At 41.9% G+C, this 16,105-nt stretch overlaps 1 protein-coding gene across 1 annotated transcript in view; it reads left to right on the top strand.

Annotated features, from left to right (window-relative positions):
• The window catches only part of RERE (arginine-glutamic acid dipeptide repeats), a 392,536-nt gene that overhangs the window by 239,334 nt on the left and 137,097 nt on the right, over window positions 1-16,105 (top strand). Inside the window, 3 exon segments of the mRNA XM_050787836.1 lie at window positions 1,597-1,645; window positions 10,184-10,308; window positions 12,532-12,631. Coding sequence (XP_050643793.1) covers window positions 1,597-1,645; window positions 10,184-10,308; window positions 12,532-12,631 — 274 coding nt within the window.

Genomic DNA, 16,105 nt, shown 5'->3' with positions numbered 1-16,105 from the left:
GGCATCAGCCTGTTCTGGTGTTTTGGTGCAAATGCTGCCTCGCCAGCTGGAGGCTTGTAAGATTCTTGAGGACTGGACCACCACATTTCTCCTTCTTTCTCTTCTTCTTCTTCATCATCTTCTCCTCCTCCTTGTCTTCCTCCTCCCTTTCTCCTCTTCCTTCCTCCTCCCTTTCTCTCCTTCTTCCTTGTCTTCTTTTTTTCTTCCTTTGTCACATTTACTACCACCTTTGCCCAAACAAGATTATTCGTGAGAAAATGGTTGGATTAAAAGAAGAAAGTACTGGACCCAGGTGCCCTAAAGGAAATAATAGCTTTCCAAAATGTATTTTTAACAATTTCAAACATAGTGGGTATGGCTATCAGATCCATGAGAGAAAAACAAGGGCATGTGCCTCCTCTTGGGCCATCTTCTTTGACACTGTTTTGTTTGTTGCCTTGTTTATAGACAGGGTCATGCTCTGTTGCCCGGTCTGGAGTGCCGTGGTGCGAACATGGCGCACTGCAGCCTTGACCTCCCAGCTCAAGGGATCCTCCTAACTGGGTCTACGGGTGTGCACCACCATGCCCAGCTAATTTTTAATTTTCTTATAGAGATGGGGTCACTTTGTGTTGCCCGGGCTGGTTTTAAACTTCTGGGCTCAAGCGATCCTCTCGCCTTGGCCTCCCAAAGTGCTAGGATTACAGGTGTGGACCACTGTGCCTGTCCCTGTTTGCTGCTTTATCCCAACACCTAGGACGATTCCTGGCTTATAATAGGCGCTTAAATATTTGTTGGTTGGATGGATGGATGGGTGGGTGCTTGGGTGGGTGGATGGATGGATGGATGGATGGATGGGTGGATGGATGGATGGATGGATGGATGGATGGATGGCTCAGTCTGTGTTCTAGGATAAGTTTTCTCATTTGTATTTTATAAGGCTTATGGTAGGGCACCCTGAAATGTTTTGAAAGGAAGAAATGTGTGACTGGAATTGTACTACAGGAAAGTCCATCTCTCTGAGGCATGAAAGAATGATGGTATAGGGGCTGGGTGCGGTGGCTCGCGCCTGTAATCCCTGCACTTTGGGAAGCTGAGGCAGGTGGATCCCTTGAGGGTCAGGAGTTCGAGACCAGCCTGGCTAAACATGACAAAACCCTAAATTATTAAAATTACAAAATTTACTGGAATTTACTGCTAAAATTACAAAAATTAGCCGGACATGGTGGTAGGCACGTGAAATCCCAGCTACTCAGGAGACTGAGGCAGGAGAATCAGTGGAACCCAAGAGGCGGAGGTGTCAATGAGCCAAGATCATGCCTTTGCACTCCAGCCTTGGCGACAAGAGCGAGACTGTCTCAAAAAAAGAACGATGATATAGGAAGGTTCTCATGAAAGGTAGCTGCAGTTCTTAGGATTTTAGAAGGAAAAGGTTTTAGAGGTGTGTGTGTGGTGGTGGGTGGTGTATGTATACAGAACATTAGAAGTAGTGGGGACGTTAATTCTTCCTCATTTTTTCCTCATTTATTTGAAGAGAATTACTTTTTTTGAAAAATGTGTGAATGTTTATGTCAAAACTATATTGTGCTAATTTAATCTGCTCTATTTCTGTTCCAGGAGGCTGAACAGTACCCAGGGTGAGATTCGTGTTGGTCCTAGTCATCAGGTGAGGTTCATTTTCATAGCTTCCTTAATAGATTTTTGTTTCTTACTATTCTGCTGGCACTTTATTCTGTTGAGCAGCATCTTAGAATGTTGTTAAGTGCTATAGGGAATTTTATATAAATACGGAGGTTTTGTTTTTTTTCCCTCAGATCACCACATTTCAAAAATTGTGATGAAATACATACATGAAGTAAAATTTACCATCTCCCATTTTTAAGTGCACAGTTCAGTAATTAAGCACATTAATATTGTTGTGTAGCCATCACCGTCATCTATCTCCAGAACTCTTTCTATCTTGCAAAACTGAAACTCTGTACCCAGAAACAGTAACTCCATTTTCCTTCTGCAGCATTGGCAATCACCATTCTCCTTCCTCTCTTTGTCTTTGACTGTTCTACCTGATAAAATACCTCATGTGAGTGGAATCATACAGTATTTTGTCTTTTTGTGCCTGATTTATTTCACGCGGCATAATGTCCTCACTGTTCATCCATGTTAATAGCATGTGTCAGAATTTCCGTCCTTTTTAAGGCTGAATGACCCATTGTATGTATGTATCACAGTTTGTTTATCCATTCATCCATTGATGAACACTTGATCACATATTTTTATTTAAAACATTTTAAAGCCAGACGCGATGGCTCATGCCTGTAGTCCCAGCACTTTGGGAGGTTGAGGCGGGCAGATCACTTGAGGTCAGGAGTTCGAGACCAGCCTGGCCAACATAGCAAATCCCATTTCTACTAAAAATACAAAAATTAGCTGGGCGTGGTGGCAGGTGCCTATAATCTCAGCTTCTTGGGAGGCTGTGGCAGGAAAATCATTTGAACCCGGGAAGCGGAAGTTATAGTGAGCCAAGATCGTGGCCACTGGACTCCAGCCTGGGCAACAGAGCAAGACTTCGTCTCAAAAAAAAAAAAAAAAAAAAAAAAAAAAAAAAAGATAAAAGATGTTTAAAATCTCTTTTCCTGGCTGGGTGTAGTGGCTCTGGCCTGTAATCCCAGTACTTTGGGAGGCTGAGGCAGGTGGATCACCTGAGGTCAGGAGTTTGAGACCAGCCTGGCCAACATGGCAAAACTCCATCCCTACTAAGAATAGAAAACTTAGCTGGGCATGGTGGTGTGCACCTGTAATCCCAGCTACTCAGGAGGCTGAGGCAGGAGAAATCACTTGAACCCAGGGGGCAGAGGTTGCAGTGAGCCAAGATTGTGACACTACGCTCCAGCCTGGGCGACAGACTGAGACTGTCTCCATAAAAATAAACAATCTCTTGTTCTTCAGCAGAGTCAAGATGGTTAGGACACTTTTCAGTCAGAGAGTTGCTGTGTCACCACTGTTGCCCTTTCTTATTTCGTCGCATTTACTACAGCTTTTTGGGTTTTGTTGTTGTTTTTACTTTTTTTAGAGACAGGGTCTCACTCTGTTGCCAGGGCTAGAGCACAGAGGCATGATCACTGCTCACTGCAGCCTTGACCACTTCCTGGGCTGAAACAATCCAACCTGTCTCAGCCTCTGAGTAGCTGGGACTAAAGGCATGTGCCACTGGGCCCGGCTCATTCTCTTTTGATCTCAGTGTCAGTTAGGATGCTTTCACTGGCAGTACTCTGGCTCTGTTTCTGTCTCCCATGTCACAGCATCCTGATCAGGCAGGACTGGGGCTCTGCTGTGCTTCTCTGAGACTCTCTTGTACCCAGGTGGCCTCCATGGAGGTGGCGTCATCTTCAGCTCAATTCGACTAATTCTAAGATGCACTTTTTTCCTTCACATTTGCTCTCTGTAGTTGGACTTCATTGTATATTCTGTGGTGTGGTTATAATTTATTGGCTACATTTTATCCTTTCTCAATGCACGTAAAATAACAGTGGATCTTACAATGAATGAAGTTCAGCAAGTGTTGAGAGGAAGAAAGAATTGGACTTCTTTTGCCCTTAGGAGCAAGGAAAATTTCCCAAGCATGTCCCCAGTAGATCCACATATTGTTGCCATGGATTGGGTCATGTGTCTATTTCTAAACCATGAGGAAGGAGTTGAGGATGATTAGCACTTGAGTTGGAATGGATGCTGGGGAGTACACAGCTAAGGCCGTCATGTCTAAAGACATGGGATACAGGCAGCAGTGAGCCTTGGAAAGAAATTAAGAAGTGAAGGAGTTAAGAAGTGAAGTGAACACAAAAACTATCAGGGTCACATAGTTTATAGAAGATACTTCTCATCCCAAACCTGGGGTTATAACTAATACAGACGGAAAGAAGCTGCAGGAGGACAATGTCTGCTTGTGCAAGTAGAGTCTTTTGTTGGTGTGTTCCATTAGGTGGGCCTGACTGCCGCCTTGGGGCTGTATTTTCCATCTGGGAACCTGGTACTCACCTAATGCCACTCAATTCCGTCTCCTATTCCCTACTTTCTCTTGCACTGTATTTTACTACCCATTTTTTCCCTCTCACTGTGTGTTTCCAGTGTCTGGAGATCTTTGTACTAGACTTTTCTTTTATAGATTTTTTTTTTCCTACCATGAAAGAAAATGTAGTTCCTAAGGAAAAGATGCTTACATTCTTGGAAAAGGAGCAAATTTACTGTGATTGGAGTTTTGTATACTACCATTTAAAATCAGATGTTTGGTTTTTTACATCAGATTTTAAATGTATTCTGTGTGCTTCATTTTCGAAAAGAAATGTCTTGGAGCACCAAAAATAATAGAACTTTTAAAAAGGAATTGGCAACATTTACGTTTTTAAAGTTTTTGACTTTTGGCTCACGCCTGTAATCCCAACACTTTGGGAGGCCAAGGTGGGCAGATCATTTCAGCTCAGGAATTTGAGACCAGCCTGGGCAACATGGCAAAACCCCATCTCTACAAAAAATACAAAAATTAAGTGGGCATGGTGATGCATGTCTGTAGTCCCAGCCACTCAGGAGACTGAGGTGGGAGGATTGCTTGAGCCTAGGCGGTTGAGGCAGCACTGAGCCAACCATTGCACTCCAGCCTGGTGACAGAACCAGACAGTCTTTAAAAAAAAAAAAAAAAAATCAACCTTTTTATTAGGGGAAATTAACCTTTTTATTATACTAACATATACAAAAGCAGGGAAAGAATAATACAATGAAGTCCTTCTCTTCATTACTCAGCTTCCACAAGTATCAAATCCTCGTCAAACCCATTTCATTTATTCACCCTCACAGCTCTTCCTGCTGTTATTTTAAATATCTCACAATACATCATTTTCCTTGTAGATGTTCCAAAGATAAGGGATTTGGACACAATCAAATATATCACAACATATAATAATTAGCAATATCTTAATATTCAGGTGTATGCTATGCCCAGATTTCCCGAATTGTCCGTCTGTATCTTTCTCTGTTTCTTTATATTTTCATAGTTCAAATTAGAATCTAAATGAGAGCCATTCATTACAGTTGGTTGATACATCTCTGGCCGGATCTCAGCTCACTGCAAGCTCTGCCTCCCGGGTTTACGCCGTTCTCCTGCCTCAGCCTCCAGAGTAGCTGGGACTACAGGCGCCCGCCACCTCGCCCAGCTAGTTTTTTGTATTTTTAGTAGAGACAGGGTTTCACTGAGTTAGCCAGGATGGTCTCGATCTCCTGACCTCGTGATCCGCCCGTCTCAGCCTCCCAAAGTGCTGCGATTACAGGCTTGAGCCCCCGCGCCCGGCCGATACATCTCTTAAATCTCTCCTAATTCACAGGTCCTTCCCCCAGTCCCCCAGTGCATGTGGTAAAGAAGCTGTTTCATCCCGTAGGGTATTCTATAGTCTAGATTTGGCTGATTGCATTAAATTTGTTACCTTGTTCTTTGCATGACTTGAGAATTAGTAGTTAAATCTAGAGGTTCGGCCGCATTCTAATTTGGTACTCTGCCTTCTGGAAAAATGCTTCCTGGGTGGTGGTATGTACTTCTGCCAGGAGGCTCATATGTCTCTTTTTTAATTGTAATTAGCAGCCACTGATCATTTCTTTCTTTTTTTTTTTTTTTTGAGACAGAGTCTTGCTCTGTTGCCCAGGCTGGAGTGCAATGGCACAATCTCGTCTCACTACAACCTCCGCCTCCCGGGTTCAAGCCATTCTCCTGCCTCAGCCTCCTGAGTAGCTGGGATTACAGGCGCCCGTTATCACGCCTGGCTAATTTTTTGTATTTTTAGTGGAGATGGGATTTCACTATGTTGGCCAGGCTGATCTCGAACTCCTGACCTCATGAAACACCCGCCTCAGCTTCCCAAAGTGCTGGGATTACACCTGCCTCAGCTTCCCAAAGTGCTGGGATTACAGGCATGAGCCACCATCCCTGGCCGCCACTGATTGTTTCTTAGATCCATTATTTTATTAGGGATTTCAAAACAGTGATATTCTAATTCTACCATCCATTTATTCATTGTACAAATAAAATGAAACTTCACCTTTATCTTTCAATGACTACCAGTGGATTTAAGATTATTTTTTAATCTATAATGAACTGATTAACGTTCCTGCTGTATTTGTCCTTTTCACTTAATCTCAGTAGTTTTTGTCCTTTTCATTTAATCCTTTTTCTCTGGTAAGACATGATTTTACTGCCTCACCTTATACATTGTATTCCCTAGATCTGGAATTAAACTTGTCTCAGAAGAGCCCTCTTTTGTTGTAGTGGGAAGTGGTATTTATATACTGGGTGCTGGGGTATTCATTCTTACTGGGTTGGTTGCTATTTCGAGGCCTTTTCTGTAGACAGAATAGGAAATAGGTGTTTTATTTTCCTACTTTCTTAAAGATAAAATACATTATAAATTTATACTGATATATCCAATTCAAATTCATATTTTTATATGGCCTTTATACTAATTCTGTCCTTCTTTTATCTCTATCTTTATCATTTTCCCGTGACTCAAATCCTATTTTTTAATGACACCAACAAAATTGCTTATTTGCTTCAATTCCATAATATACATATAAAAGCCTAGAATAACAATAATCACACTGCTACAAACAATATGCTTATTGAAAACAGTTTAGTATTGCATTTTGTTTTGTATATCCTGCCAGGGCTGTATAAGCAAATTAATATATCTTAGAGTTACTTGAAACAGTTCCTAGAGTAGAACCAGCTGAATTGTTGCATTTCTTTCCATTTGGTTTACAGTTTTAATGAGATTATTATTATTTAAGCTTCTTGTTTTCATTCCCTCTGCTCCTTCTTAGATAAATAATAACATAATATACATCCTTTTTGCCACCTTTCTTTTAACAAGATATTCTTGTGTTCTCCTCATAGCAGTATATAGAGCTCCTTCTCATTCCCTTCTGTAATACTGTTTCATAGAACTCCATGTATGAATGTAGCAGTTTATTCATCTAATCCCTATTAATAGGCATATGAGTTGATTGTCCAGTCATTTGCCATTACATGTAATGCTGCAGTGAATAGCCTGTGCATATGGATTTTGATGTTTTTGCCAGTGTATCTTGGGGCTATATCCCTAGAAGGGGGATGGCTGACTTAGAGGACAAGTGCATATATAATTTTGAGGGTGTTGCCACATTCCCCTCCATGGAGATTGTATTGGTTTGTGTTGATACTAGCAACTAATATGAGTGCTAATTTTTTTCATGGCTTTATGTATTGTCAAACATTTGGAGTTAAGTCAGTATAACAGATGCAAAAATGAATATGTGCCATTAATTTGCATTTCTGTTGTCAGTGAGGTTGACTCATCAGTTCTTATGATTAAGAGGCATTTTTGTTTCTTTTTCTGTAAACTGTCAATGTAGTCCATTTTTCTCGAGGATGGAGAGGGAGCTTGGTCCTGCTCACGGTAATAGTACTTTTTGAGTAATTTAATGGACATTAGAGAACTGCTGTGCCCAGTACTGTACTTGGTGCTGGGGAAGCGGAGCTCAGTAGTAGTGTCAAAGACCTTTTGATTCTAACATTTGTTGTGGTATTATTATTATTATTATTATTATTATTATTATTTTGAGACAGAGTCTTGCTCTGTCAGCCAGGCTGGAGTGCAGTGGTGCAATCTCAGCTCACTGGAGCCTCCACCTCCCAGGTTTCAGGTTTCAAGCGATTCTCCTACCTCAGCCTCCCAAGTAGCTGGCACTATAGGTGTGCGCCATCATGCCTGGCTAATTTTCGTATTTTTAATAGAGACGGGGTATCACCGTGTTGGTCGGCTGGTGTGGAACTCCTTACCTCAGGTGACTCGCCCGCCTCAGCCCCCCAAAGTGCTGGGATTACAGACGTGAGCCACCGTGCCAGGCCCATTGTGTTTTAATTTTATCCTACTATTTTCACTATATATTAAGCAGAACTAATTGTGACACTCAGTTTGATGTTATAGAAGTCAATACTTAACCAAAGAAGAACATCCTTGCTTGGAGAAAGTCAGCTTGATACACATGTAGAGGCCTGGAAGACAGCCTGTAAAGCTGTGTGGGTGCTCATGGCTAGCCTGAGAGCCACATGGCCTGCTGATGTGATGTTTTGCTATGCAGTTGCCTCAAAAACTTGAATAACCGACATTTAAAACCACAAGCTTTTACATAAAAGTGAAGATTTCTGGAATTTGGAAAAAGATGGAGGATGTACACACACTGGTTCCCATTCCTGTGTGACAGCATTCCCTGTATGGGGCAGTTCTATCTCCATTTCACTGTGGTCCACTTCACTCTTGAGTACTTAACACCTGCACGTCCAGGTGGGGAGTCACTGCCACACATAGCTGTTCAGCACTTGGAAGTCCAGATTGGGATATGGCATTTTGTTTAACGTGACTACTAGAATATTTAAAATTAAATATGTAATTCTTACTTTATTTCTATTGGATGTTGCTGGCTTATCTTCAACCTGCTGCATTCACTTAAATTTTTTGCCCAGGCTTTGTGTACCATGGAGCTTTATCAGACTGATGTGCCCATGTTCATCATTTGACAGGATGAGAACATGAGTATCTTGCAAATGTCTGACTTTTCACAGGTCTCTGCTGTTTATGGTGGTCATGGCACCTGCTTGCTCTTGCTCTGTCCCAGCAGAGTATGGTTGAGAAAATGCCACGGGTATTTGAATCTGATGACTTAGAGTCTTTTTGGGGAGCACTGTTGCTCAAATATTTTTAAAAATTCTTTTTATTGAGGTATACTCTATGTACAGCGAATTGTTTGAATCTTATGTGTGCTTTTCAGTCTGCCCTGATGATTCGTATCAAGGCACAGAACATTTCTGTCATCCCAGAAAGGTCCTTCCTGTTCCTTCACAAGCAATTCCTTTTTCTGTAAAGAAGTCACTGCCCTGATTTCTGTCACCACAGGTCAATTCAACTACACTCACATACCCCCCCACACATAATTTTTTTTTTTTTTTTTTTAAGAGGGAGTCTTGCTCTGTCACCTAGGCTGGAGTGCAGTGGCACAGTCTTGTCTCATTGCAAGCACTGCCTCCCAGGTTCAAGCGATTATCCTGCCTCAGCCTCCCAAGTAGCTGGGACTACAGGCGCGTACCACCACACCTGACTAATTTTTGTGTTATTAGTAGCAATGGGGTTTTATCATGTTGGCCAGGCTGGTTTTCAACTCCTGACCTCAGGTGATCCACCCTCCTCAGCCTCCCAAAGTGCTGGGATTATAGGCATGAGCCACTGTGCCCAGCCTCAACTGTATATATATATATATATTTTTTTTAATTTAATTTAATTTTACTTTATTTTATTTTTGAGATGGAATTTCACTCTCTCCTAGGCTGGAGTGCAGCGGTGCAATCTCAGCTCACTGCAACCTCCGCCTCCCGGGTTTAAGCAGTTCTCTACCTCAGCCTCCCAAGTAGCTTGGATTACAGGCACCTGCCACCACGCTTGGCTACTTTTTGTATTTTTAGTAGAGACAGGGTTCCAGCATCTTGGCCAGGCTGGTCTTGAACTCCTGACCTTGTGATCCACCCACTTCAGCCTCCCAAAGTGCTGGGATTACAGGCCTGAGCCACCGGGCCTGGCCTCAACTATGTATTTTAATGTTAACTTTAATACTCATCATTTTTTGGTATTGACCATGACTTATATTGCTCTTGAGTGTCTTAAGAGTAACACTTTTCTGATAGGATAGCTCACTTAATTTTTTAGCAAATATCCTTAGGTGAGATATCATTATTTGCATATGTCTTTTTTGTCAGCTTGTTATATTGGAAATGTACGTGCGTTTCCCTTCTTTATCAATAGCTGTTACCGTGTAAAGACATTATTTTGGGTTTTTTTGTTTATTTATTTTATGCATATGTGTCTGCTTCTGTTTTACTCTTGGTATCATGCTGGCACTGGTTTGCTCTGACACTGTTAAGCAGATATTAAACAGTCTATTGTGAAATCTATGGTGAAATGATCCTGACATGTAAAATAGGTCAGTTTAAATGACTCATGGTTTTGTTGTTATTTTTCTGCCATCCAAGGAAAGAGGCTTAGTAAAACATTGTATCTGTTCCTAAAGACTGTTTATTGAGATAGCTCTTTATGATTAATACATGCTTCTTGATTGTGACTTACTCATCCCTGTCTTACAGGCCAAACTTCCAGATCTGCAACCATTTCCTTCTCCAGATGGTGATACAGTGACCCAACATGAGGAACTGGTCTGGATGCCTGGAGTTAACGACTGTGACCTCCTTATGTACTTGAGGGCAGCAAGGTAATAGGAATCTACCCCCATCCTGCTTTCTGAATTAGACCATCTGAACTGTATAGGCAGTAAACTTTGCCTTTCCCCTGAGATTTTATTTCTATATTGGGCATTCTCTGACTTTAAGTTTGGTTACACCCTCTGTAATCAGGACCCTGGTTCTTCTTACCAGAGAATAATTTTTTTCATGATGAAGTAATGTTTTTCTTCTTGATGTTTGCCCCACATCAAATTTTGGAACTTTTCAAGATGAAAACAGCTTAGGCCATACATAGAGTTATCAAAACCTCTCAATCCAGTTGAGTACTTGAGTCATTCAGCTCATCTTAAAACCCCACTACAGGGGGGTGGGGATGAGGGGAGGGAGAGCATTAGGACAAATAGCTAATGCATTCAGGGCTTACAACCTAGATGACGGGTTGATAGGTGCAGCAGCGCACCATGGCACACGTATAGCTATATAACAAGGTGACATGTTCTGCCCTTGCATCCTGGACCTTCAAGTAAAATGTAAAACAAAAACAAAACCCACTACAGATTTCATGTTCTCTCTCTACTTTGTGGCTGTTCATTAGTGCCTGTCCTGAAGTTGACATTTTTGTGTCTTGCCTACATGAGAACATTTACCTGTGATCACCTCGTAGAAGTTGCATAGAACATACAAATGCCTCAGATGCAGAGACAAGTGTGAATTTGCTCCTCACACATCACAGAGCAGGCAGGCAGACTTTATATGTAGTGATTCTGGTCTTGGCAGCATCAATAGCATGCAATGACAACAAAAACACGAAAGCAAGGATTAGGGCATCCGAATTCTAGCCCTGGCTGGGTTTGTGGGTTTCTTTTTTTTTTCGGTTGTTACTTGTTTTGTTTTTTTGAAACAGGGTCTTGCTCTGTCACCCAGGCTGGAGTACAGTGGCACAATTATAGCTCACAACAGCCTTAACCTCCTGAGCTCAAGTGATCCTCCTGCCTCAGCCTCCTGAGTAGCTGGGATTATAGACACATGCCACCATACCTGGCTATTTTTAATTTTCTGTTGTTGTTGTTGTTGTTGTTGAGATGGAGATCCTTGCTGTGTTGCCCCAGTTACCTGGCTGTTTTCTAGTCAATGGTGTTGTGCATGGTGGCATTCAGTAGAGATGAGAATGTGTAAGTGGAGTGAATGACTAAGAGGTTTTATCTCTGGTTTTTCACCTTTTTTTTTTTTTTTTTTTTTTGAAGATAGGATCTCACGCTGGAGTGCAGTGGTGTAATCACAACTCCTTACAGCCTTAACCTCCTGGGATCAAGTGATCCTCCCACCTCGTCCTCCCCAGTAGCTAGGACTACAGACATGCACCACCATACCTGGCTAATATATTTTTTAAAGTTTTTGTAGAGATGGGGTCTCTCTGTTGTGAGGGCTGATTTTGAACTCTCTGACCTCAAGCAGTCCTTCCATGTCAGGTTCCCAGAGTGCTGGGATTACAAGCATGAGCCATCACACCCAGCCATGATTTTTTACTTTTAATTCACTTAAAGGTAGTTGATATGCAGAATGAGAGGAATTAAGTAAAATTTTAGGTGACTTAATTTCACGTGTTTTCTGGAGACTTTTCTTTCAGAAGATTGTCATCTACTGAAATATTGTGGCTCATAGATTTAGATTCTTCATGCTCTCAAATCTAAAATCTTAGTACTGATAAAGCATGAGAAGAAACAATACAAATGGATCTGACTAAAAGTAACATATGTATTTCTCTGTGAGTGAAGAGGAACTTAAATTTATTTTTGGTCTGGGTGTGATGGCTCACGCCTGTAATCCCAGCACTTTGAGAGGCCGAGGCGAGCGGATCACCTGAGGTCAGGAGTTCGAGACCAGCCTGACCAACACTGTGAAACCTTGTCTCTACTAAAAATACAAAAAGTAGTTGGGCATGGTGGCGTTCCTGTAATCTCAGCTACTCGGGAAGCTGAGGCGGGAGAATCCCTTGAACCCTGGAGGTGGAGGTTGCAGTGAGCCGAGATTGCGCCACTGCACTCCAGCCTGGGCAACAAAGTGAGATTCCGTCTCAAAAAAAAAAAAAATTTATTTTTAAACACGAGCAGAGGCAGGGCTGGGAACTGGTTCATCATGCATGTAGTAATGGAATTTGTTCTGGGCTGGAAATGTCCCCTGAAAATTGAAGGTCTAAGTCTCTGTCCTTATATTGCTATGTACTAATGAAGGAAAAACCTTTTCTTCTGAAGGAGCATGGCAGCATTTGCAGGGATGTGTGATGGAGGCTCTACAGAAGACGGCTGTGTCGCAGCCTCTCGGGATGACACCACTCTGAATGCGCTGAACACAGTAAGTCTTTTGAAGTCATCCTGAGTGGGAAGACACTTCTTTTTCCCCTGAACTGGCTGTAGGGAATGTGTGGTGAGTGCGGAGCGTGAAGTCGCCTGCAGACTCAGGAGTGAGTTGTGGTCTTGGCTGTTGGGTGCCTTGGGGGCTCCAGGCCTGTGATGTGGCACCTCCAGGTTAATTTCCTAATCTGTGTCTGTGCTACAGGTTTGAGATGATTCTCAAATGAGATCCTAATAATAGTACCTGATACTTCACTGCGGCTTCACAAAGCCAAGTACTGTGCATAGAAGATCTTGCTTAATCCTCACAACCCCCTCTAGGTTCTATTTTTATTTTATTTTTTATTTTTTGTATTTTTTGTGATGGAGTCTCGCTCTGTCGCCCAGGCTGGAGTGCAGTGGCGCGATCTTGGCTCACTGCAAGCTCCGCTTCCCGGGTTCCCGCCATTCTCCTGCCTCAGCCTTCCGAGTAGCTGGGACTACAGGCGCCCACCATGCCTGGCTAATTTTTTGTATTTTTGGAAGAGACGGGGTTTCACCATGTTAGCCAGGATGGTCTTGATCTCCTGACCTCATGATCCGCCCCCTCGGCCTCCCAAAGTGCTGGGATTACAGGCGTGAGCCACCGCGCCCGGCCTCTAGGTTCTATTATTATCACCTTTTTAGACATAAGGAAATAAGTTGAGAGAGATTAAGTCACAATTTAAGGTCAACCCCCAAGATTGGAATCTAAAAGCTGTGCTTTTGTACTTCACTGTTTCTGAGACAATGTATTTATTTTAAAGCACATGGAGGGATGGGAAGAAGCTAAACTTTTTTGCATAAACTTGTTTTTTATAAAATATACTTCAGAACATGTTAATATTTTACATGACTATGAAATGTTTTACAAGAATAATTTCTAAGAAATTAAAAGTAAAATGAAATAAATGAGGCTAATGTTACTGAGTTGGTTGCGTGACATACCATCATCATTACTCATCTGCTTTAATCCCGTTATAAACACACAGCAGCTCAAATAACAACACACTGCTGCAAACAATATGATTACTGAAACCAGTTGTCTTTCGTTCTCTTTATTTGTTGTTGTTTTTAGACTTTATTTTGGCCTTAGGCTATATCCCATGGGGCTGTATAGGAATATGAATGTATTTTAAAGTTACATGAAATAATTCCTCTCTCTCGTTACTAATGTGAAACCATTAAATCTGAAGAGGTAATGATATTTATGGAATCAATTTCTGGTATATTGATAGTCTGCATGGTTCCGTATGTGTATGTAGGCTGTTGAGTATGAGGCTGAGCACTTCTTCTGATGATTAACCAAATGTCATTTAAGCACCCCTTTGTTCTTTCTTTTTTTTTTTTCTTGAGAGGTCACTATAGTTGGAAGAGACTTTGGAGATCATCTGTCCCAGTCTCTGAATAGATAAGAATCCAAGGCGGCCAGATAACTTAAATACCGACAATCCCAAAAGCTCCTAACAGAGGGAAGAAAGTAATCCCATTCCTGATTTAGAGATCTTTTTACTACAGTTTCTACTACGCAGCTTGCTTTTGAGGAAACATGTAGATATCTGCATGATATGGCTGATTTTTATTCCTAGTATGATTAGGTTTCTTGAGTATGATATAACATTTGAGTGGCTTTGCTAGGGATACGCCATTCTCTAAATAAGAGAATGTTTTTTTACATTGTCATAAATACTGTGTTTGTGTACATTCTCACTGATTTGATAGGATAGTTGTGGGGATTTTTTTGTTTGTTAGCTTTAAATACAGAATCTTTATTTTGAGCATATGATTGAGCCAGAAGGGGCCTTTGAGATTATTTTACAGATGAGAAAACTGAAACTCAGAGGTTGATGATACTACAGCCAGTAGAGGCTGTGGTAGGTTAGATATGAATGTTTGTGAATTCAGAATACCTTAAAAGTGTATGTACAAAGAGAAAGTCCTTGATATGAACTTTTTTCTGTTGTTGTTGTTGTTCGTTATTGTTTTTTCTTTTTTTTTTTTTTGAGACGGAGTCTCGCTCTGTCGCCCAGGCTGGAGTGCAGTGGCCGGATCTCAGCTCACTACAAGCTCCGCCTCCCGGGTTCCCGCCATTCTCCTGCCTCAGCTTCCCGAGTAGCTGGGACTACAGGCGCCCGCCACCTCGCCTGGCTAGTTTTTTGTATTTTTTAGTAGAGACGGGGTTTCACCGTGTTAGCCAGGATGGTCTTGATCTCCTGACCTCGTGATCCGCCCGTCTCGGCCTCCCAAAGTGCTGGGATTACAGGCTTGAGCCACCGCGCCCGGCCTATTGTTTTTTCTTGAGACAAAGTCTCACTGTGTCACCCAGGCTGGAGTGCAGTGGCACAATCACAGCTCACTGCAGCCTTGACCTCCCAGGCGCAAGCGATCCTCCCCCTTCAGCTTCCTGAGTAGCTGTAGCTGGGATTACAGGCATGTGCCACCGCACTCGGCCAATTTTTGTTTGTTTGTCTTTGAGACCATCTTGCTCTGTTGCCCAGTCTGGAGTACAGTGACACAGTCTTGGCTGACTGCAGCCTCACCGCCCAGGCTCAAGCTTTTCTCCCACCTCAGCTTCCCAAGAGCTGTAGCTGGTATTATAGGCACCCACCATCGTGCTTGACTAATTTTTTAAAAGAATATTGTTAAGATGAGATCTCACTGTATTGCCCAGGCTGGTCTTGGACTCCTGGGCTCCAGTGATCCTCCTGCCTCGGACTCCCAAAGTGCTGAGATTACAGTTGTGTGTCACTGCACCTGGCCTTTTTTTAAGTTTTATTTTTTTGTAGAGACACGGTCTCACTGTGTTGCCATGGTTGATTTCGAACTCCCGGTCTCAAATGATCCTCCTGTCTCAGACTCCCAAAGTGCTAGGATTACAGGCATGGTCCACTATGTCTGGCCTGTTGTTCTCTGTATAAAAGCTGTGTGAAAAAAATTCTGCTTTCATAACTGTGCTGTCAGTTGGATTTTAAATAATGAAGATTTTGCCATATTTAATTAAATGTCTATTTTTGGCACTTTCTTGAATGTATATGATTTATTTCCCTTTTTGTTCCAAACTCTCTAAGAATTCTGTAGACCATACTTCAGTATAGAAATCATTTTGGCTACTTTTGCCCATGGTTCTTTGTGACAAGCTCCTTCTGAAGGTTTTATTAGCACTCCCAGAGATTTTTTTGTTGTACAATTTTTTATTTTTTGACACTGAAACTCTCTAGCCTGACATGGCTCAGGTGTCTTAGGTTATGTGTACATATTTTGTGATGAATTGAAAAGTTATGTGCTGTTTTAATTTTTGTACTTCACTGTTGAACTGACTCTGAAAACTTTAGTTGCAGGTGTCTTCCTAATGAAAAGTGAAGTGAATGAAAATATCATGTGAGAGAAGTTACTGGGATTTTTACTTCCCTAGAGTAATAGAAGATTTGAGCTGTGTTAAGTAATAAGTTAAAAAGAT

The sequence above is a fragment of the Macaca thibetana genome, chromosome 1 (genome assembly GCF_024542745.1).
Source record: "Macaca thibetana thibetana isolate TM-01 chromosome 1, ASM2454274v1, whole genome shotgun sequence".
Taxonomy (NCBI): domain Eukaryota; kingdom Metazoa; phylum Chordata; class Mammalia; order Primates; family Cercopithecidae; genus Macaca; species Macaca thibetana.
The sequence above is the reverse complement of the archived record's forward strand: the minus strand, read 5'-3'. Positions and strand labels throughout refer to the sequence as shown.